Here is a 23,538-nt window from a genome sequence, read left to right as displayed (position 1 = left end):
TTCACAATTCAGCACTTGCTGTATTCATCTCATACGATTCAATCTTAGTGAATCCAGCCTCACACAGCCCTGGGCTTGCCCTTTTATAGAAAGAAAGACAGCAGAAACGTTATGTGCTTTACCATCAGTTGCAGTACTGGTACACCTGTAACTTGACAATCACACATCAGTATACCATTGTTTTTGTAGTTTGATAAGCCCACACACACGAAAGTGGTGTTGATGCAGCTGTTTTATTGAAGTTCTAGGTGAAAACAGTCAGCTTGGTCCATCTGTCCTAGAGAATCCCCAGTTCCACTGTCATACAGCCCTGGATTGTTACGTCAGTGTCTTCTAGTCAAAGCTCTCTTTGGCAAATAATGTCACTCCACCTGCATAGCAATGGTGTTCTCCACACTGTTACATTAGCAAAAACTGTCATTCCACCCCACCCGCACAGCAATGGTGTTCTCCACACTGTTACATTAGCAAAAACTGTCATTCCACCCCACCCGCACAGCAATGGTGTTCTCCACACTGTTACATTAGCAAAAACTGTCATTCCACCCCACCTGCACCCCACCCGCACAGCAATGGTGTTCTTCACACTGTTACATTAGCAAAAACTGTCATTCCACCCCACCCCACCCGCACAGCAATGGTGTTCTCCACACTATTACATTAGCAAGAACTGTCATTCCACCCCACCCCACCCCACCCGCACAGCAATGGTGTTCTCCACACTGTTACATTAGCAAAAACTGTCATTCCACACCACCCGCACAGCAATGGTGTTCTTCACACTGTTACATTAGCAAAAACTGTCATTCCACCCCACCCGCACAGCAATGGTGTTCTCCACACTGTTACATTAGCAAGAACTGTCACCCCACCCCACCCCACCCGCACAGCAATGGTGTTCTCCACACTGTTACATTAGCAAAAACTGTCACCCCACCCCACCCCACCCGCACAGCAATGGTGTTCTCCACACTGTTACATTAGCAAAAACTGTCATTCCACACCACCCGCACCGCAATGGTGTTCTTCACACTGTTACATTAGCAAAAACTGTCATTCCACCCCACCCGCACAGCAATGGTGTTCTCCACACTGTTACATTAGCAAGAACTGTCATTCCACCCCACCCCACCCCACCCGCACAGCAATGGTGTTCTCCACACTGTTACATTAGCAAAAACTGTCACCCCACCCCACCCCACCCGCACAGCAATGGTGTTCTCCACACTGTTACATTAGCAAAAACTGTCATTCCACCCCACCCGCACAGCAATGGTGTTCTCCACACTGTTACATTAGCAAAAACTGTCACTCCACCCCACCCGCACAGCAATGGTGTTCTCCACACTGTTACATTAGCAAAAACTGTCACCCCACCCCACCCGCACAGCAATGGTGTTCTCCACACTGTTACATTAGCAAAAACTGTCATTCCACCCCATTTTTTTTTTTTTCACCCTCCCATGAAGTGAGAGGAAAACAGAAACTCCCACCCTGGGAGGAGGTGTTCTCACAGTACATTTCAGTTCTGCAGTTTATATTTGTACCTGGGTCTGTGTTCCAGTGCAGGGCGCACAGCTTGTTCTTTGCATACAGTCCTGTTTTAATCAGCAGGCTCTCCGTCCCTTTCACTCTCCGGGGCTCCAGCGCTCCTGCATTCGGAGGTGTTGGAGAATCTCTTCCATTCCTTTTGAAAGCCTCCACTAAGTGTCCTTCCCAAGCATCCGTGGTGTTTGACGGAACTGTCGTCTTCCCTGCTGTCCGAGACGCCTGCCCCGCTGCGAGCAGAGACCTGCTGATGAACTTCATGCCCAAGGTTTTCACAGTTTAATGCCCAGGGGCCCAGTCTTTGCCAGTTTACTCTTTGGAATGCTAGGAGACAGTGCAGGTTACCTCCCACCTGTTACAAGTCAAATGTATGAAAGCTTTCATCCACTTACCAGACATCTAGCTTTTATATTCATCCAGTGGAGAATATCAATAAACAGACAAACACCATCAAGAAAATACATGTCAATATTCATAAAGTATAGTTAATGCAGCAGCCAAAATGTAAATAGTTTTGTGATTATGAGAATTAGGGAAAAAGCAAGTACATTTTTGCATTGTTTTCATACAGAAAATGAATGTGTTCTTTAATAGATATTACACCCTGCTGCTGTACAGGTGTATGGACAAGCGGCAGGCATTGCTACATTAAACTACAGTATATGTATAGGATTCCTTCTGGTTAACTGAAGTTTTGCGGATTTGAAGAAAACGTACCTTCTTTGTTTTTCGGTATTGTAAACCCCTCTCTGTGTGACGAATGTCAAGATATTCTGGATTCTGTGTACTGAGATCTGTCACTATGTCTGCCCACCTGAAAACACATTCAAATCACAAAATAGGATCAAACTAGACTCCAGTACATGTGAGGAAGAATAAAACATGCATCGTGTCATAAAAACATAAGAACGTTTACAAACGAGAGGAGGCCATTCAGCCCATCTTGCTCGTTTGGTTGTTAGTAGCTTATTGATCCCTGAATCTCATCAAGCAGCTTCTTGAAGGATCCCAGGGTGTCAGCTTCAACAACATTACTGGGGAGTCATGACACCTTTGATATGGTAACATGTTCAAAAAATGTGGAAGTTGGTATTAACTAAAAGAATAATAGGGAGTTTAAAAAAAACAATGAGGTTTAAAAAAATATGGGTTCCAGTCAACCTAGAACTCTTAGAATAATTCTCCACATGGCAGTCACCCTCACCAGGGCTTTAGGGGGGTGAATGGGGATTACAGTGGGTTTTTAAAGCTATATAAAAACACATCAACGTACTTTTTGCAGTGTATGGCTGGATGTTTCCTGCTTGGCTCTCCAATAAGTATCCAGTGCTCCACGTCCTTATGTGGGAGGGGACCCCTACACAAAGACAAAGAGACTGAGGTCACAACTGAATTCCAGTAGCCGGTTGTTTAAGTAGGCATCAGGTATAAGCCCTGCTCTCTCACATCTCAACTGGTGTCCCATGCGTTCTGTGTTGTAGTGAAATTAAAAGGGCTGCATTCTTGTCTTGGAAGGTGCATTCAGCAGTGCAGGCTGCACTTGAAAAACATGTTCAGGTCCAGGTGCTCACAGAATGCAATGTGGTCTTCAAGGATGAAGCAATGAACCCAGCCTGTTTGGATATGAAAGTGGCAGGAGGCTACACAGCACACAAGTGGGTCTAAAACACTGGCCGGGTACTTCAGATTTCATTGGTTTGGGTTTCCTGCACTCTGCTAATACTGTATTTATACAGGGTTTTCCGAGGAGCACACAAAACACTGCAATACATATGTATACTTTTCAATGTATGTGCTGATCAATTTCAAGTGTTTTTATCATTCTTGGTTTCTGAACAGATGACTGTGTGGCTGGGCGGAGGTGGCCTGTCACTGCACTCAGTGATGAATTGCGCAGTTTCTTCATGTTTCAATGAAAAGATCCAGTTTGATCAGATACAGATGTTACTCTAAAAGGAGACAAATACAACAGGATTCTGTGCACTACTGAAATGAATACTGAAGCATGGCCCTATTTATAAACAACACGTCCACAGCAAGTGTGCACTGAAAGGAAAGCTTTCATTGAAACTGCACAGAGAGGATTCACAGCAAGTGTGCACTGAAAGGAAGGCTTTCATTGAAACTGAACAGAGAGGATCCACAGCCAGTGTGCACTGAAAGGAAGGCTTTCATTGAAACTGCACAGAGAGGATCCACAGCCAGTGTGCACTGAAAGGAAGGCTTTCATTGAAACTGCACAGAGAGGATCCACAGCCAGTGTGTACTGAAAGGAAGCCTTTCATTGAAACTGCACAGAGAGGATCCACAGCCAGTGTGCACTGAAAGGAAGGCTTTCATTGAAACTGCACAGAGAGGATCCACAGCCAGTGTGCACTGAAAGGAAGGCTTTCATTGAAACTGCACAGAGAGGATCCACAGCCAGTGTGTACTGAAAGGAAGCCTTTCATTGAAACTGCACAGAGAGGATCCACAGCCAGTGTGCACTGAAAGGAAGGCTTTCATTGAAACTGCACAGAGAGGATCCACAGCCAGTGTGCACTGAAAGGAAGGCTTTCATTGAAACTGCACAGAGAGGATTCACAGCCAGTGTGCACTGAAAGGAAGGCTTTCATTGAAACTGCACAGAGAGGATTCACAGCCAGTGTGTACTGAAAGTAAGGCTTTCATTGAAACTGCACTAGAGAGGATCCACAGCCAGTGTGCACTGAAAGGAAGCCTTTCATTGAAACTGCACAGGTGTGATACTGAACAGAGAGGACGGGCAGATCCTACCTGTATGCTTTAGCAGCTTTCAACGGGGTTGCTTCAAATCCCACTGGACAGAAGTAGTGATTCTGACAGTGGTAGATATAAGCCATCGAATCGTCTTGTAGTCCTCGGGTTAATTTCAGTAAAGCTCCTTCAGCTACACACAGAAAGACTTGCGTTATTACACTGCAGTGAGAGGGGTAACATGCCCACACTCAACCAAGCAATTTAATATACAGCATTATTCAACTGTCTTAATGTGAAGAGAAGCCTCTGGTCACTGGATTCAGTTTCTTTAGTATTTCTAGATTTAGCACTATTGAGCATTTATTAGTTATGGGTGAAACCCTAACTAGCCTTGCAAATTGTAAGTAGTGTGGTGTGGAGACAGTTTGTTGCCAGTTTAATTGAGTGCATCAGAAACTACGAGCATAAGATAACTCACACATTGTGATAATGTGGTTTCACCATGTTTAAAGTAAATTGTACATGTACAGTATTTTCAAACATAATACCTAATCAGCAGTTCATTGTTCTCAATATGTTATGATGTGCAAGCCATTCTGTAAAATATACAGCTATCTGAATGTCTGACAGCATGAGAATTAGTGACTTGTACTCATAGACTTACCCGTTTCCCCAGCGGTTCTGTTTTTCCCATGCGGTTTGTATAAAATATATGAACATCCTCGAACACGAAAGTTATCATTGATTTGTCTGAACCACCTGTTAACACAACATTGTTTTAGAAAAGCCTCTTTTAGAACTTCAGATTAGCATTTGTAATTGTTTTCAATAGGATTGGATTGGATAGAGTAAGCAGCTCAACCCACCGCATTAGTGTTGCATTTCCAGTGAAGGGACCAAACTTGATTTCTTCAAAGGGTGGCTGGAAGCCCAAAATAAGCAACGCCTCCTCTTGGGTGATTGGCGGGAGACTAAAAAATACATTTGAACAAGTTGAAAGACTGCTGCTTCAGATCAGTTTGCACACACTGCTTGAGAGTTCATTACTTAACACTGAAGAAAAGGAATCCCCTGCATTGTCCCACCTGATCAACAAGTCAGTTGCAGCCATGTGGAGACATTCACACTGGCTAGAAAACACTGCTGCTTAAACATTCAGGGCTCTGTATTCAACAGAGAATTCATTGTGGCATTATTCTTACCTCCCTGCCCCAAGTGTGCTGTACAAGAAATTCCAGCACGACACCAAAGAGGAAATTCCACAGGAAGTCTTGTACTGGGGACGACTGATGCAATACCTGAGTGCAAAATATTCAAAAGAACATTAAACATCTATATATAATTATTATTTATTTCTTAGCAGACACCCTTATCCAGGGCGACTTACAATTGTTACAAGACATCACATTTATATATATATATATATATATATATATATATATATATATATATATATATATACACAGACGTGCTCAAATTTGTTGGTACCCTTACAGCTCATTGAAATAATGCTTCATTCCTCCTGAAAAGTGATGAAATTAAAAGCTATTTTATCATGTATACTTGCATGTCTTTGGTATGTCATAGAATAAAGCAAAGAAGCTGTGAAAAGAGATGAATTATTGCTTATTCTACAAAGATATTCTAAAATGGCCTGGACACATTTGTTGGTACCCCTTAGAAAAGATAATAAATAATTGGATAGATATTAGTGATATTTCAAACTAATTAGTTTCTTTAATTAGTATCACACATGTCTCCAATATTGTAATCAGTCATTCAGCCTATTTAAATGGAGAAAAGTAGTCACTGTGCTGTTTGGTATCATTGTGTGCACCACACTGAACATGGACCAGAGAAAGGAAAGGAGAGAGTTGTCTGAGGAGATCAGAAAGAAAATAAAAGACAAGCATAGTAAAGGTAAAGGCTACAAGACCATCTCCAAGCAGCTTGATGTTCCTGTGACAACAATTGCAAATATTATTAAGAAGTTTAAGGTTCATGGAACTGTAGCCAACCTCCTTGGGTGCGGCCGCAAGAGGAAAATCGACCCCAGATTGAACAGAATGATAGTGCGAATGGTAGAAAAAGAGCCAAGGATAACTGCCAAAGAGATACAAGCTGAACTCCAAGGTGAAGGTACGTCAGTTTCTGATCGCACCATCCGTCGCTTTTTGAGGGAAAGTGGGCTCCATGGAAGAAGACCCAGGAGGACTCCACTTTTGAAAGAAAAACATAAAAAAGCCAGACTGGAATTTGCTAAAATGCATATTGACAAGCCACAATCCTTCTGGGAGAATGTCCTTTGGACAGATGAGTCAAAACTGGAGCTTTTTGGGAAGTCACATCAGCTCTATGTTCACAGACGAAAAAATGAAGCTTTCAAAGAAAAGAACACCATACCTACAGTGAAACATGGAGGAGGCTTGGTTATGTTTTGGGGCTGCTTTGCTGCGTCTGGCACAGGGTGCCTTGAATCTGTGCAGGGCACAATGAAATCTCAAGACTATCAAGGCATTCTGGAGCGAAACGTACTGCCCAGTGTCAGAAAGCTCTGTCTCAGTCGCAGGTCATGGGTCCTCCAACAGGATAATGACCCAAAACACACAGCTAAAAGCACCCAAGAATGGATAAGAACAAAACATTGGACTATTCTGAAGTGGCCTTCTATGAGTCCTGATCTGAATCCTATCGAACATCTATGGAAAGAGCTGAAACTTGCAGTCTGGAGAAGGCACCCATCAAACCTGAGACAGCTGGAGCAGTTTGCTCAGGTGGGCCAAATTACCTGTTAACAGGTGCAGAAGTCTCATTGAGAGCTACAGAAAACGTTTGATTGCAGTGATTGCCTCTAAAGGTTGTGCAACAAAATATTAGGTTAGCGGTCCCATCATTTTTGTCCATGCCATTTTCATTTGTTTTCTTATTTACAATATTATGTTGAATAAAAAATCAAAAGCAAAGTCTGATTTCTATTAAATATGGAATAAACAATGGTGGATGCCAATTACTTTTGTCAGTTTCATGTTATTTCAGAGAAAATGGTGCATTCTTTGTTTTTTGTGGAGAGGTACCAACAAATTTGAGCACGTCTGTATATATATATATATATATATATATATATATATATATATATATATATATATAAAAGAAAAAAGAAAAGGATATTTCAGGTACTTAAAAAGGTAGAATAATTGATTACAAATCAATTATCAGGACGTTTCGGACTACAAGTCCTTCATCGGTTTATATCAACTTCTTAAAGCACTGTTTTGTTTTTTGTATTCAGCCGATGAAGGACTTGTAGTCCGAAACGTCCTGATAATTGATTTGTAATCAGTTATTCTACCTTTTTAAGTACCTGAAATATCCTTTTCTCTTTTTTCTTTAGATATATATATATAAATGTGCAAATATTGCAATTACTGCTATAATACTGGATGGGTGTTCAAAGAGACACATGGGCTTGCATGCGTGTTTGTCTTTGCAAGCCAAGCCATTACTTTCTTTTAGATAATAAACCCACCATCTTCTTTGATCCAGTACTTTTCTCTGTTTCACTTCTTCCAGTGTTGCCTGCTGGGGAAACTCTTGTAAGTTTCGACTGTGCTTATCAGAGGCCTTTATCTTCCTGGAGCCGGTCTTCTTCAGGTTGCCTGTAGAAAATGAAGGAGCTCTTTATAATCCAATGAAACCTCACAGAATAGAATGCACTGATACAGAGCACAGTTGTAGCCCATTTCTTAGACTGTGTTCAGACTCACCTGTCCAGCTTTTCATTCTTATTAAAACAGCATCAAAGTCTGTGGTGTCGATCTCCCACGCTAGCACAGGCTTTGTGTGACTGGCAGACACGGCTTCCATAGCAGAGTCCCCCTCACAAGTCATACTGGAGCTGCTGTGATCCTGGCCCTCAGCGAGTGACTGTACGAGTGAGGCTGCAGGGGCTGAGTGTTCAGAGGAGTGATAGAGACACGCAGCCTGGTTCACCAAGGCGTAGTCTGAACACACAGTGTAAAACTGTTCCTGGGAGTGTGTCACTGGGCAGGTCAGCGGACGCTGTCCTTCGTTGCTTGATCCTCCAGGTGCAGCCGAAGCACCTCGGCTCAAAGAACCGAGCAAGCCGTGTTCCCCCCCATCTCTGCTCCGGGGCGTCTCCACAGCAGCCTGGCCACCGCTGCCTGAAAGATCTGCGGCTGGACTTCCTGCAGTGTTAGGCATTGAATGAAGCTGGGATGGGAGATGAGAGAAGAGTCGGCTATTAAGGGGATTTTTCAAACCCAGCCACGCAACAGAACACCACCGGCTGAATCTGGAAAAGAAAAAAAAAACTATTCCATGTCAGATATATACAGCACCAATGAAAGCACATTACAACAGAAATACTGTTCACCCAAGTCTGGTATTTCAAGCTAAGGTTTTAGGGTAAATGTCAGACACATAACTAGTCTGAGTGTCAAATACAGTAAGACAGTCAAAGTAGACATGAGTTTGTATTTAAAGTCGTGTTTTTTTATATGAATATTATATTTACAATGAATCAAAAGGCTGTTCATTAAATTGATTATAATTGTGAAAATAATAACACAGCACAATAGTTAAATACCCTTCTGTGCCCTCTACTCCATATATAGGAAACCAGGCATTGCTGGCTACAGTATATAGGTATTGTATTCGTTTACATCAATGTAGATGATTGATATGAGACTCGGTTTTTGTTTGCAGACAGACACCCAAGTTTTACCTGCCGTCAGAGCAACAAAACAACTGGCAAAACACCTGATTTATGTGCCCAGTTTATCGTGAAAGGGCTGGGAACTAAGATCAGTACAGAGTGGAGGGGGGCTGCTGTGTTTCTTAATGAGAAATGCTTTGGCTTTATTATAGAAATTATAATTGTATGCCGCCTATATGTTATTTATTTTCCACGTGATATACTTAGTACTTTTAGAAGAAATTAGCAGTTCAGCTAACAGTAAGTGAGGTGGACGCACTCCGAGGACACCAAAACGATCTGGTCTGAGTGCGGTACCACTGCTACAGATTCATTAGTCACAGAACAGGACGCACGCATAATATATTAACAGTTCAAAGTTGGGCAGTGTCTCTTGTGCTTCTTTATTTTATCACGGAAGACCCACTAGTTTGGAGTGTAGCTGTTTTACAGTTTATAATAATCTAGCATGCAACATCCCACCTAAACAACAGAACAGTGACATAAACGCCATACTTCAAACACCCTTTACTGGTCTTTCCAGATCATGTCATTAAGCTTTGAAAGATTGGCATACATACCTAGTTTTGTACACCTTTGTATGGTCGGTACCACACTTTGCTGTAATGTTCCCTATTTGGTGCATTTTTTTCGCAGAGTTACCGTTAACGCTATTCACCTGGATAATGTGCGGAGCGCTCAGAACAGATACAGCCTACTTAAACATGACAGCTTATATACTATCTGTGATTGATGGCGTGGAAAATGGGGCTATAAAGACCAGTCAAACTCAAGTGAATTATTATCATCACCACCCGAAAAAGAAATTGGTCAGTTTTAGGCCAGTCATTCATTTAGAATAAAAACATGATGTACCTATAAAGAACCAAAACCATAACACAATTTAGCGAAGCATTAAATCATCAATAAAAACCATTATTGAACACATTACCATCATAATAATATGCCATTCTGCGCTGGTATTATAAACCCCTGCTTTTCAGAGCGCGTCTGTTTGGATTAACAAATGACCTGCCATTACAGGCACGAAACACAACTCCACACACAGCGCCTGCGCACTTTATAATAAAGCCACACCAGCCCTTCATTCGGCACTATATACCAGAAAACGATGTCAAATACATTCATACCTCACAGCGTCGTATAAACAAGTTAAACAGGAAACGAGAAGCTGAACATTTCTTAATGCACCCGAACCTTTGAATTCACCATCTTCCTGCTCAGCTGCAGCACCGACTGTACCACTCTGCCAAAGCAAGGGAAACGTAACTAGCATTGAAATCGAAGATTTTAAAATATTGGATCAAAACGATAAAACGTTGTATGTGTGTTGCTTTAAATCTTGGTTTAAATGCAAAAATGATCATGTTGTTGTAGACTAGCGTAACTGAAATGAAATGTAGATGAATTTATATACACGTAAACCCCCACGAAATGATGGTGAGGTCTGAAGAGGAGGAGTTTAACTTCCAGACAGTAAGCGTTGAATACTTTTATAAATGATGCAGCAGCATGTTTCTATGGAGACGAAGATTAATATAGAAATGATGGCCTCAGCTAATACTAGCATTACGAGAAAATGAAAAAACCTCGTAAGTCAGTGATTTTTTTAATTCGTCTTACTGCCTTTAAACCAGTGGTTTTCAAACTTTTCTCTCAAGTACCAGTGTTTCCAACAGGGACCCCAGGTGTACCAGTATCTGCGCAATAAAGCACAACACCACAAACAGGAGGTTCTTAGGCCGATTTTGAGTTCACTGCAAGTTTGGAGGGTAGTTAATTATTACTTACCGAAACATGAATGATTTAGATTCTGGTATAGTAAGCAAATTTGTTCAATTGGCAAACACTGCTGTAGCAGCAAAGGTCATTCAAAATGATCTAGACAGCATTCAGAACAGTGCAGACATAAAAGTTTAAAGTACTGCACGCAGGCAATAAAAATGTGCATTTTAAATATCATATGGGAGATATTGAAATTGAAGAAGGAATCTATGAAAAGGACCTAGGAGTTTATGTTGACTCAGAAATGTCTTCATCTAGACAATGTGGGGAAGCTACAAAAAGGGCCAACAAGATGCTCAGATATATAGTGAAAAGTGTTATATTTAAATCAAGGGAAGTAATGTTAAAACTTTACAATGCATTAATAAGACCTCGTCTAGAATATTGTGTTCAGTTCTGGTCACCTTGCTCCAAAAAAGATATTGCTGCTCTAGAAAGAGTGCAAAGAAGAGCGACCAGAATTATCCCGGGTTTAAAAGGCATGTCGTATGCAGACAGGCTAAAAGAATTGAATCTATTCAGTCTTGAACAAAAAAGACTATGCGGTGATCTGATTCAAGCATTCAGAATCCTAAAAGGTATAGACAATGTCGACCCAGGGGACTTTTTCGACCTGAAAAAAGAAACAAGGATCAGGGGTCACAAATGGAGATCAGATAAAGGGGCATTCTGAACAGAAAATAGGAGGCACTTTTGTTTACACAAAGAATCGTGGGAGTCTGGAACCAACTCCCCAGTAATGTTGTTGAAGCTGACACACTGGGATCCTTCAAGAAGCTGCTTGATCTGGGATCAATAAGCTACTAACAACCAAACGAGCAAGATGGGCTGAATGGCCTCCTCTCGTTTGTAAACTTTCTTATGTTCTTTTCACAAAGGTACCACAAAATGTTCCTGTCAGGACAACTGAGGAAGTGAGCACCTAACAAAAATGCTTTTCACTGCCAAACATTAACTACTTTAGATGTGTAATGACTACAGTGTAGGATACTGACCTTAAGGTTAGGGTTTTGGTGTAGGAAGAGGATTATTCATTGTTTTATTAACAATAATATGATAGCCAATCAGAGTGCAGTGACCTGACAGGAGAATTTTCTGTTACCTTTGTAAGGACAGCATATTTGACAGACTTTTCTCTGAAACAGCACCTCCTACATTTGGGGCAAACTGTCAAAGGGGGAAAATGATCTTTGCCATGTTTATATCACATCTGGTTATGGATCATGTGGCAACTGCCTTCCTACAAAGACCTAATCTTCAACCTTCAACATCCCGGTTTAAACTTTGAGACTGAAGCTAACCAACATCATTGCTTTACCGTTAATTATTATTACCAAGAACTGAGCCACTGCCAAAACCACCTGAACTATTTCAAAGAGCAACAAGTGACTGCAGAAGCAAGAGGCAATCAAGCGCCACTGTTACACAAGGTAATATTTCTTAATGTTACTTGTATTGTGAGTTCCCTTGCCTTGGCTGTATTTCTTAATGTTACTTGTATTGTGAGTTCCCTTGCCTTGGCTGTATTTCTTAATGTTACTTGTATTGTGGGTTCCCTTGCCTTGGCTGTATTTCTTAATGTTACTTGTATTGTGAGTTCCCTTGCCTTGGCTGTATTTCTTAATGTTACTTGTATTGTGAGTTCCCTTGCCTTGGCTGTATTTCTTAATGTTACTTGTATTGTGAGTTCCCTTGCCTTGGCTGTATTTCTTAATGTTACTTGTATTGTGAGTTCCCTTGCCTTCGCTGTATTTCTTAATGTTACTTGTATTGTGGGTTCCCTTGCCTTCACTGTATTTCTTAATGTTACTTGTATTGTGAGTTCCCTTGCCTTGGCTGTATTTCTTAATGTTACTTGTATTGTGAGTTCCCTTGCCTTGGCTGTATTTCTTAATGTTACTTGTATTGTGAGTTCCCTTGCCTTGGCTGTATTTCTTAATGTTACTTGTATTGTGAGTTCCCTTGCCTTGGCTGTATTTCTTAATGTTACTTGTATTGTGGGTTCCCTTGCCTTGGCTGTATTTCTTAATGTTACTTGTATTGTGAGTTCCCTTGCCTTGGCTGTATTTCTTAATGTTACTTGTATTGTGGGTTCCCTTGCCTTGGCTGTATTTATTAATGTTACTTGTATTGTGAGTTTCCTTGCCTTGGCTGTATTTCTTAATGTTACTTGTATTGTGGGTTCCCTTGCCTTCGCTGTATTTCTTAATGTTACTTGTATTGTGAGTTCCCTTGCCTTGGCTGTATTTCTTAATGTTACTTGTATTGTGAGTTCCCTTGCCTTGGCTGTATTTCTTAATGTTACTTGTATTGTGGGTTCCCTTGCCTTGGCTGTATTTCTTAATGTTACTTGTATTGTGAGTTCACTTGCCTTGGCTGTATTTCTTAATGTTACTTGTATTGTGAGTTCCCTTGCCTTCGCTGTATTTCTTAATGTTACTTGTATTGTGGGTTCCCTTGCCTTCGCTGTATTTCTTAATGTTACTTGTATTGTGGGTTCCCTTGCCTTGGCTGTATTTCTTAATGTTACTTGTATTGTGAGTTCACTTGCCTTGGCTGTATTTCTTAATGTTACTTGTATTGTGAGTTCCCTTGTCTTGGCTGTATTTCTTAATGTTACTTGTATTGTGAGTTCCCTTGTCTTGGCTGTATTTCTTAATGTTACTTGTATTGTGAGTTCCCTTGCCTTGGCTGTATTTCTTAATGTTACTTGTATTGTGAGTTCCCTTGCCTTGGCTGTATTTCTTAATGTTACTTGTATTGTGGGTTCCCTTGCCTTGGCTGTATTTCTTAATGTTACTTGTATTGTGAGTTCACTTGCCTTGGCTGTATTTCTTAATGTTACTTGTATTGTGAGTTCCCTTGCCTTCGCTGTATTTCTTAATGTTACTTGTATTGTGAGTTCCCTTGCCTTGGCTGTATTTCTTAATGTTACTTGTATTGTGGGTTCCCTTGCCTTGGCTGTATTTCTTAATGTTACTTGTATTGTGAGTTCCCTTGCCTTGGCTGTATTTCTTAATGTTACTTGTATTGTGAGTTCCCTTGCCTTGGCTGTATTTTTTAATGTTACTTGTATTGTGAGTTCCCTTGCCTTGGCTGTATTTTTTAATGTTACTTGTATTGTGGGTTCCCTTGGCTGTATTTCTTAATGTTACTTGTATTGTGGGTTCCCTTGGCTGTATTTCTGAATGTTACTTGTATTGTGAGTTCCCTTGCCTTGGCTGTATTCTTAAATGGTACTTGTATTGTGAGTTCCCTTGGCTGTATTTCTGAATGTTACTTGTATTGTGGGTTCACTTGCCTTGGCTGTATTTGGACTTGTTTTGCAGCAGATCTGTTGAAATGGCCAAGAAGCTGCTGCTGGTGGATGTAGACTGTGGTGTGGATGATGCTCAGGCATTAATGATGGCCCTGGCTGCCCCCCAGGTTCTGGTGCTGGGGGTGTCCTGCTGCTTTGGGAACGCACCCATCGAGAACGTGTGCAGAAATACACTCAGGGTCCTGAGAGTGTGCAACAGGACGGAGGCAAGTGTGGATGTTCACTTAGAAGTCAATGTTATACTGTTCTTTATCTATACCTGCTATACTTTATCAGTTTGTTCCACAGAGCCTGATTGTTGCCTTGGAACATAAGAAAGTTTACAAACGAGAGGGGGCCATTCGGCCCATCTTGCTCGTTTGGTTGTTAGTAGCTTATTGACCCCAGAATCTCATCAAGCAGCTTCTTGAAGGATCCCAGGGTGTCAGCTTCAACAACATTACTGGGGAGTTGGTTCCAGACCCTCGTAATTATCTGTGTAAAAAAGTACCTCCTATTTTCTGTTCTGAATGCCCCTTTATCTAATCTCCATTTGTGACCCCTGGTCCTTGTTTCTTTTTTCAGGTCGAAAAAGTCCCCTGGGTTAACATTATCTATACCTTTTAGGATTCTGAATGCTTGAATCAGATCACCGCATAGTCTTCTTTGTTCAAGACTGAATAGATTCAATTCTTTGAGCCTGTCTGCATAGGACATGCCTTTTAAACCCAGGATAATTCTGATCGCTCTTCTTTGCACTTTTTCTAAAGCAGCAATATCCTTTTTGTAACGAGGTGACCAGAACTGAAAACAATATTCTAGATGAGGTCTTACTAATTCATTGTAAAGTTTTAACATTACTTCCCTTGATTTAAATTCAACACTTTTCACAATATATCTGAGCATCATCTTGGCCTTTTTTATAGCTTCTCCACATTGTCTAGATGAAGACATTTGAGTCAACATAAAGTCCTAGGTCTTTTTCATAGATTCCTTCTTCAATTTTAGTATCTCCCATAGGATATTTATGATGCACATGTTTATTGTCAGCGTGCAGTACCTTACACTTTTCTCCATTAAATGTCATTTGCCATGGGTCAGCCCAGTTCTGAATGCTGTCTTGAATGACCTTTGCTGCTGCAATAGTGTTTGCCACTCTTCCTATTTTTGTGTCGTCTGCAAATTTAACAAGTTTGCTTACTGTACCAGAATCTAAATCATTAATGTAGATTAGGAATAGCAGAGGACCTAATACTGAGCCCTGTGGTACACCACTGGTTACCTCGCTCCATGTTGAGGTTTCTCCTCTAATCAGTACTTTCTGTTTTCTGCATGTTAACTGTTCCCTAATCCATGTGCATGCATTTCCTTTAATCCCTACTGTGTTCAGTTTGAGAATTAATCTTTTATGCGGGACTTTGTCAAATGATCCATTAAAAAATGATCCATTGTCAATGATGTGAATGTCTCCGTTAGATTCCCTTGTGATTTGTGACTGATGGATGTGAATGTCCATTAGGTTCCTGTGTGATTTGTGACTGATGGATGTGAATGTCTCTGTTAGATTCCTGTGTTTCGTGGAGCAGCCTCCTCACTCGTAGGAACTCGAGAAAGCCTTCCCGTCGATCACTTCGGGACAGACGGACTAGGCGACGCTCCAGATGAGACAGACACAGGGACGGAGTGTGTGCAGAAAGAGCATGCAGTCAGCGCCCTGATCAGAATAGTGTGTGAGCACGAGGGCCAGGTAGGAGCTGCCAAGATCATCAACTTCAACCTGTGTGTGTTTATCCAGGGTCAAGTAGCTTATTGACAAGGTTGCTGATACAAGGACAGACAGCAAGTGGCTGTAAGCATAGCAGAAATACAATGAAATAAACACACACTCTCACTCAAACACTCTGAGCCACTCTCACACCCTCACTCGCTCTGAGACACACTCTCACACACACTCCGAGACACACACTGGCATTTACAGAACAGCACAACAGCTTGTTTGCTTCCATGAGCAAACCGATATCCAAACATCCCATTTTTAAACACAGCAGCACTGACTATCGTGCAAAAAGAAACACACTTATGCTGTCTTTGACTAAACCCATAAACACCTTATAATATCCAAAACTATACTCCAGGACTTTTTTTACATAAGAAACTAACTCCTGTGTCAGAATTTGAACCCTGTGATGAAAGCCAAAACAAATACCTGGAGACACTATTCAATACTGGGAAATGCAGTGGGACCTCTTGTGGTGATCGTTTATTACTACAGAGCCTGGATGACAGCAGAGAGGCCAGCTTCTCTTATGCACTTAGCATACCTATTATAATACACTGCACCCTGCAGGTTTCTCTAGTTGCTGTCGGTCCCTTGACTAACCTGGCCCTTGCTGTACGAATGGACCCAACTTTCCCTCAGAAACTCAAGGACCTGTATATTATGGGAGGGAACATGGAAGGTAAGGAATACATTGCTCTGCAGGTAGAGTTAGGAGATGCTGTGTGTAACGCAGGGATTGCTCTGCAGGTAGAGTTACAGAGGCTGTGTGTAACGCAGGGATTGCTCTGCAGGTAGAGTTAGAGATGCTGTGTGTAACGCAGGGCTTGCTCTGCAGGTAGAGTTAGAGATGCTGTGTGTAACGCAGGGATTGCTCTGCAGGTATAGTTACAGAGGCTGTGTGTAACGCAGAGATTGCTCTGCAGGTAGAGTTACAGTGGCTGTGTGTAACGCAGGGATTGCTCTGCAGGTAAAGGGAACAGGACTGTCTGCGGAGAGTTCAATTTCGTGATGGACCCGGAAGCTGCTCATGTCGTTCTCAATGAGTTTTCCTGCCCTATGTACATTGCCAGCTGGGACTTCACTTGTCGTAACAAGTTGCCATGGGTAAGTGGGCACTTCCTATTATGCTGACACACACACACTAACAACTCATATCTGACCAAAGCATTTCTTGTACAAGTCGGATCATTTGCAAAGCTCTGATAATATGAGCTAACTTTCCTGCTTTACCCCACCTCCTAACACAAACAAAACCAGATTAAATAAGTCAGTGCCATTGTCCCTCCCCTCTTATGGGAACTCCAGTCTGTGTATGGGTCTGCAGCGCAGCGTTTTCCTGTTCTGAGCCCAGTGCACTCCTGTACCTGCACCCACAAAACTATTCCAGCTGACAGCTTTCAAAGGGAGGGACGGACACCAGCCAACAGCTTCCAGAGGGAGGGGAGGACACCAGCTGACAGATTCCAGAGAGAGGGGCGGACACCAGCCGACAGCTTCCAAAGGGAGGGGCAGACAATCACTGCAACACACTACTGATCACAATGTGCTCAATGGAAACACAGCTACATCCCGAGACCTCTGAGCCCCATTCACAGTATATTAACCACAGCTACATCCCGAGACCTCTGAGCCCCATTCACAGTATATTAAACACAGCTACATCCCGAGACCTCTGAGCCCCATTCACAGTATTTTAAACACAGCTACATCCCGAGACCTCTGAGCCCCATTCACAGTATATTAACCACAGCTACATCCCGAGACCTCTGAGCCCCATTCACAGCTATATCCTTGAGACCTGGTGCCTCTTACTTCACCTCTGAGCCCCATTCACAGTATATTGTTCCTGTGGTTTGGCCACAGTGCTGTACACTGGACTCTATGCAACATCTAACAATTGGAGTATCCAAGGTTAGCACCCAGAAATGCAACAATACTGCAAATTCATTTTAGATTGGGACAATAAAAAGTGATCACTTGAAGCTTGTCTACAGGTTCCTTATGTAGGGTGTACTTGAAACCTGGCTTCATTAACAGCAGCTCTTCAGCTAAGATGTGACGATGTCTTCCATGAATAACCCAGATGTTTGTAATAAAAATGCAGGACATGGTCACATCTGGGAAGAGTAGTGCCTGCTCCTTCACCACAGAAACCAGAGTGCCGTGGGTTCAGGTGGGATGGGTACAGCATTGAAAATGAACACAGAAACCAGAGTGTCGGGGGTTCAGGTGGGATAGGTACAGCATTGAAAATGAACCTGCAGAATGATCTTCAGATGAACACAGAAACCAGAGTGCCAGGGGTTCAGGTGGGATAGGTACAGCATTGAAAATGAACACAGAAACCAGAGTGCCGGGGGTTCAGGTGGGATGGGTACAGCATTGAAAATGAACCTGCAGAATGATCTTCAGATGAACACAGAAACCAGAGTGCCGGGGGTTCAGGTGGGATGGGTACAGCATGTCAGTGAAAATGAACCTGCAGAATGATCTTCAGATGAACACAGAAACCAGAGTGCCGGGGGTTCGGGTGGGATGGGTACAGCATTGAAAATGAACCTGCAGAATGATCTTTAGCTGAACACAGAATCCTGTGCAATGTTAAACTTTGGTGACAATGTTTCACACACAGGAATTCTTTGATGAATGGGTGAGCCAGGACGGTGACAAGGCTGCCTTTATGAAGAGGATCACGTCTAAGTGCAGGGCCTATTCCAGAGCCACATCCAGAAAGGATGTGCTGTTCGGAGCTGGCTTTGTGTCCTACGACTCGTATGCCATGGCAGCCGCTATAGACAGCAGTGTAATGAGCGGGAGCATTGAGTGCTCTGTCAGTGTGGAGCTGCGAGGAGAACTTACCAGAGGCATGATGATCCTGGATCCCAGTCACACCCTGAACAAGAAGCACAAGGCCTTCCTCATGAAGGAGTGGGACATGAACAAGTTCACACAGCTGCTCACGGCTGCTTTAAAGCAGAGCTGCTGAATCACCACCCAGGACACCCTGCACAACACAAAGCATTACTGTACCTTTAAATAAAGCAGAGCTGCTGAATCACCACCCAGGACACCCTGCACAACACAAAGCATTACTCTACCTTTAAATAAAGCAGAGCTGCTGAATCAACACCCAGGACACCCTGCACAACACAAAGCATTACTGTACCTTTAAATAAAGCAGAGCTGCTGAATCACCACCCAGGACACCCTGCACAACACAAAACCGTTAAATAAAATCAGATTCTCCTTTACCATAACGTGTGTGTGTGTTTCATCAAAATGAGACCTCTGAAACCATGGCAACACCTCTGAGGTAAGACTCACTGGAATCAGTGTTAGTTCAGTGAATCCTCAGACACATGGACCGAGTCAGTGCTGTAAAAGCTGGCTGTTCAGGTGGGACTCTGCCATTACAACACCAGGTGGGTCTGATAGGCCATGGATCTGAATGCAGCTTCAGCACTTTCACTGATACTTCATTCAACAGCCACAAGGTTAAGGATAGAGACCAATCTCTTACTAAAATCAGAAGACAGAACCACATCTTTAACAGAGTCCTTAAAGAGTTTCCACTCTTCAGGTCAGCTGACTTCAAACACACACAATGTTCTAAACGTTTCCAAACCATGAACACCGAGGTTCAGCACTACAAGGAAGCTGCTACTTACGATTAGGGCTGTATTTTTGTTCACATTAAAAAAAAAATACCTAAAAATAATTATTTCAAGGTATTTCACGATTAAACATGTATAAAAATAGAAAAAAGATAATGTTGCATATTTAAATGCTTACCTGAAAAACTACATGCTAAATTGGAGAATATTTTAAAAGACATTCTATTTTCACCATCTGTGAATTATCAAAAGTGAAAACAAATAGATAAATAACACATGAAATGTCCCCTTGTACCGGACAGAGCAATCTTTAGCAGACATATTTCACATCTTTGATGCAGCTAGTGTCTTTTTCCTTGAAGACATTTGAAAGAAATTGTGCTGCTCTATGCAGTGTGTGTTCAATCATTTACTGGAAGCACACCGAACCGGCTGCCAGGTTCCTAATGCAGTGTCACAGGGAGTGTGTCATTCAGGAAGCACACCGAACCGGCTGCCAGGTTCCTAATGCAGTGTCACAGGGAGTGTGTCATTCAGGAAGCACACCGAACCGGCTGCCAGGTTCCTAATGCAGTGTCACAGGGAGTGTGTCATTCAGGAAGCACACCGAACCGGCTGCCAGGTTCCTAATGCAGTGTCACAGGGAGTGTGTCATTCAGGAAGCACACCGAACCGGCTGCCAGGTTCCTAGTGCAGTGTCACAGGGAGTGTGTCAATCAGGAAGCACACCGAACCGGCTGCCAGGTTCCTAATGCAGTGTCACAGGGAGTGTGTCATTCAGGAAGCACACCGAACCGGCTGCCAGGTTCCTAATGCAGTGTCACAGGGAGTGTGTCATTCAGGAAGCACACCGAACCGGCTGCCAGGTTCCTAATGCAGTGTCACAGGGAGTGTGTCATTCAGGAAGCACACCGAACCGGCTGCCAGGTTCCTAATGCAGTGTCACAGGGAGTGTGTCAGTAAGGCAAATGTTTGCTGTATTTATTTAAGTGATAAAAATATGGGAAATGGGAATTTGAACAGGGAACTAACTATATATTAGACACAATGGGTACAATGTACTTAAATTGTGAAATCTGTGATAACCGTGAAAAACACAGCCTTACTTGTACTATAAATAGGAAATTTAACAATTAAAAGAGGAAAACTTTTTTTGAAAACATTTATTTAATTTAAAAAGTACAACCCAGAGTTGTCCTTTTAATGAGAAATCCACCCAACCCCTTGAGCCCTTCAAGAGGTCCAGGAGGACTTCAGTGCAAACTGTTAAAATGCCCCGAGGCAGCAGAGACACAAAGCCCCAAGCACGCGAAGACAAAGACTGGTAACATGGCCAATCCGCCAGCCTGATAACTCTTAACAACCACGCTATCCAGAACCCATTAACAGCTTCAAATCCAGAGCCACCATGCCAAACACATCACTGCAACCCTTAAACCAAGACCCTCTCTGAATTGTTTAACTTTACACAAAGTGCTTGTTTCAAGAACACATTCTAATACTCCACTCTCCCCCCTTAAAAATGACCAGAAAAAATCATAATTCATTTTAAAAGGGAAATGTTAACATGTACAGAACATCCCTATAAGGGCCACATCATTATTATTATTATTTTTAATAATTAAGTTTTGTGAATTTTTTAAGTTTGGGTTGCTAAAGTTACATTTAAAAATGAGTGAAAAGAACAAGCCTCATCTGTTGAAGTACTAACAACAGTAAACGTTTATTTCATCACCAGAACGGTTAGACTGGAGGGGCTATCGAAGCCAGTTTGGAGCCGTCATTTTCTGGCAGGAAGCATTAATAGTTATTTGTTATAGCGAAGAAATTGTGCATTTAAAATAAAGAAGGTGTTGAATTTGCGTGGCTTGTTTTAAAGCGAGGGGCAGAGTGCGAGCCCCTAGTCTCCGCTGTCAGGGGCAGAGCTGGCGTTGTTGGGCCAAGGTTCGGAGCTCCTCCGGCCCAGTGTGGGGCGCCACATGCTCCAGGGGTTGTAGGTCCTGCCCATGTCGGGGTTCAAGGGTGGGGCAGCACTGTTGCTTCCGATGGGCTCAGGAGGAGGAGTGGAGAAGGGAAGGCCACTTTCCACACTCGTGGACCAGATGGAGCGGCTGAATGGAGTGCTTGAAGACCAGAGGGTGCTGCCATTGCCAAGGACTGACTGCAAAGCAAACACATTTAAATAGAGTTTTACAACAGCTAAATATTGTAATACTAGGACAACAAGATTATTAGAAGACCACACTGTATTTTAGCAAGAAATAGAACTCCTCCCCCCAAAAAAAAACAAACAAACAAAAATGAATCAAAGCATGAGTTTTGTGTGTTGGTAGAATTTTAAACAGGGATACATTCTTGAACAGTGAATGCTACTGACTGTATTATACTGCTGTAACGTGTCTGTAATTTCAGAGGTCAGTCATGGTTTTCCATTTGTAAAAAATGTGTTCATCCAACACTCTTGTTTTTCAATAATTTCACAGCTGCTGAGTGTTCTCTGAACATGGAGTCAGGAGGTCAAACCAAAAGCCAAGACTTCATGTGGGATGGAAATAATACTCTTATTGCAGAGCAGTTTCACCCAATCCAGGTTTCACTTTGAGCTTGATCAGTCCCAGTGTGTATAGGTGTGTACCTCTGGTGAGTGTTATTCAACTCATAGTAAATGCAGGCATGGATCACAGTGCTATGCAATGGGAGCCTCATGTCCCTCCCTGGATGCTGTATACAATAGTAACGTTCTTGAAGGAGGCAGGCTTACTGCTGTGGGGGCTGTGGAGGAGCCCGAGCTGGGCGGCCAGGCAGGCAGAGGATCACTGGCTGGAGGGTCCCATATGGAGGCCACAGGCATGGGGTATCCAAGCCAGGTCTGCTGTGCTTCTGGACTGCTGTAGGGCTTGGGAAACCCAATACCACTAAACACCTCTGAGTAAAAACAAATACACACAGGTTTACAGAATCGTAATGCAGACTAAAAACACAGGATCACAGAGCGTCGTAATGTAGACTAAACACAGGCTCACAGATTATTATTATTATTATTATTATTATTATTTGTTTATTTAGCAGGCGCCTTTATCCAAGGCGACTTACAGATGCTAGGGTGTGTGAACTATGCATCAGCTGCAGAGTCACTTACAATTACGTCTCACCCGAAAGACGGAGCACAAGGAGGTTAAGTGACTTGATCAGGGTCACACAATGAGTCAGTGGCTGAGGTGGGATTTGAACCAGGGACCTTTTCTTTAACCACTGGACCACACAGGCTCACAGAGCGTCGTAATGCAGACTAAACACAGGGTCACAGAGCGTCGTAATGCAGACTAAACACAGGATCACAGAGACTGCATCAATGAACTACCAATTATTATTATTTCTTTATTGTTCTTAACCCTACATGCACCCCTTCTACCTCCCAGTATAAGCCCCAAAGCTCACCTCCAGTGAGGTTGAAGGAGTTGCTGGATCCGAAAGCTGAGAAAGAGTTCAGTGCAAAGTTGTTTGGGCTGTTGGGGTTGCCGACGGGACTCCATAAAGCAGAACTATTTCAAACAATGTAAAATATATTATTCAAGAAACAATCAAATACAAATATGAAGTCACAATAAACACACTGTTCACAGACTTCAACAGGGTGAGGCAAATGTGTGATCCGATCTGGATACAAAGCACACAGCTTGGTGCACATTGGATTCCTATTCCATTAACAAGATGTTAAGTCTCACCGCCTCCCACAAAGCATAGTACAAACTGTAGGATGGTACTGCCTGTCTAAGACAATGGAGGCAGATCCCAGGATCCAGGGCTGGCTGTAGTTTCTCTTACCTGTCAGAACCATCACTCTCAAAGGGAATGTTCATACTGCCAGCGGTGTCTCTCTTGCTGGATGAACCCTTGGAGGGACCGCTGCCCCCTGCAAACACATTGCAGACAGTTTAAAAGAAAGAAATCCCAGTCCACTAAACATGCTGGTTTTAAAAGACTCGCAGCACAGTGTGTTACCTGCACTCTTTAGAGACTCGCAGCACAGTGTGTTACCTGCACTCTTTAGAGACTCACA

The 23,538-nt window shown here is 42.5% G+C and overlaps 3 protein-coding genes across 6 annotated transcripts in view; 1 reads left to right on the top strand and 2 right to left on the bottom strand.

The window, feature by feature from the left end:
- Positions 1–214: 214 nt before the first annotated feature.
- On the bottom strand, positions 215–10,323 carry LOC117406199 (basic immunoglobulin-like variable motif-containing protein). Of its 4 annotated transcripts, none has more exons than XM_059030389.1 (11): positions 10,132–10,323; positions 8,031–8,496; positions 7,793–7,922; positions 5,469–5,564; positions 5,133–5,237; positions 4,931–5,025; positions 4,324–4,456; positions 2,822–2,905; positions 2,266–2,362; positions 698–1,900; positions 215–551 (listed from the first exon to the last, which is right to left on the bottom strand). In XM_059030389.1, exons 2-10 carry the CDS (start codon positions 8,485–8,487, stop codon positions 1,604–1,606), a joined length of 1,494 nt encoding a protein of 497 aa, XP_058886372.1. In that variant the 5' UTR covers positions 8,488–8,496; positions 10,132–10,323; the 3' UTR covers positions 215–551; positions 698–1,603. The 4 variants fall into 4 exon arrangements, with proteins under 4 accessions (XP_058886372.1, XP_058886369.1, XP_058886371.1 ...); XM_059030386.1 differs by having other exon boundaries at positions 8,031–8,578; positions 10,132–10,322; XM_059030388.1 differs by lacking the exon at positions 10,132–10,323 and adding an exon at positions 9,933–10,042 and having other exon boundaries at positions 8,031–8,578.
- Positions 10,324–12,125: 1,802 nt separating this feature from the next.
- Positions 12,126–19,115, top strand: LOC117405524 (pyrimidine-specific ribonucleoside hydrolase RihA-like). Its single transcript, XM_034923458.2, has 6 exons — positions 12,126–12,216; positions 14,116–14,311; positions 15,649–15,831; positions 16,432–16,543; positions 16,832–16,968; positions 18,497–19,115. Exons 2-6 carry the CDS (start codon positions 14,129–14,131, stop codon positions 18,848–18,850), a joined length of 969 nt encoding a protein of 322 aa, XP_034779349.2. The 5' UTR covers positions 12,126–12,216; positions 14,116–14,128; the 3' UTR covers positions 18,851–19,115.
- A 1,508-nt stretch (positions 19,116–20,623) lies between these two features.
- Positions 20,624–23,538, bottom strand: part of LOC117973000 (transmembrane protein 131-like) — a 72,660-nt gene continuing 69,745 nt past the window's right edge. The window contains exons 38-41 of the mRNA XM_059030385.1: positions 23,304–23,391; positions 22,917–23,020; positions 22,240–22,403; positions 20,624–21,639 (exon numbers count right to left, since the gene is read on the bottom strand). Coding sequence (XP_058886368.1) covers positions 21,379–21,639; positions 22,240–22,403; positions 22,917–23,020; positions 23,304–23,391 — 617 coding nt within the window. The 3' untranslated portion in view covers positions 20,624–21,378. The remainder of the gene's footprint in view (positions 21,640–22,239; positions 22,404–22,916; positions 23,021–23,303; positions 23,392–23,538) is intronic.

This window comes from Acipenser ruthenus, chromosome 9, assembly GCF_902713425.1.
Source record: "Acipenser ruthenus chromosome 9, fAciRut3.2 maternal haplotype, whole genome shotgun sequence".
Taxonomy (NCBI): domain Eukaryota; kingdom Metazoa; phylum Chordata; class Actinopteri; order Acipenseriformes; family Acipenseridae; genus Acipenser; species Acipenser ruthenus.
This window is presented reverse-complemented; position numbering and strand designations above follow the sequence as displayed.

Coding starts and splice junctions, on each gene's coding strand:
- LOC117406199 (XM_059030386.1), bottom strand. CDS start 10,277: ATGCTAGTTACGTTTCCCTTGCTTTGGCAGAGTGGTACAGTCGGTGCT. Junction 8,579..10,131: donor TGTTTATACGACGCTGTGAG/GTATGAATGTAT, acceptor TTTCTTTTCCAG/ATTCAGCCGGTGGTGTTCTG. Junction 5,026..5,132: donor GGAAATGCAACACTAATGCG/GTGGGTTGAGCT, acceptor TTGTGTTAACAG/GTGGTTCAGACAAATCAATG.
- LOC117405524 (XM_034923458.2), top strand. CDS start 14,129: ATGGCCAAGAAGCTGCTGCTGGTGGATGTAGACTGTGGTGTGGATGAT. Junction 14,312..15,648: donor GAGTGTGCAACAGGACGGAG/GCAAGTGTGGAT, acceptor TGTCTCTGTTAG/ATTCCTGTGTTTCGTGGAGC. Junction 16,544..16,831: donor TATGGGAGGGAACATGGAAG/GTAAGGAATACA, acceptor ATTGCTCTGCAG/GTAAAGGGAACAGGACTGTC.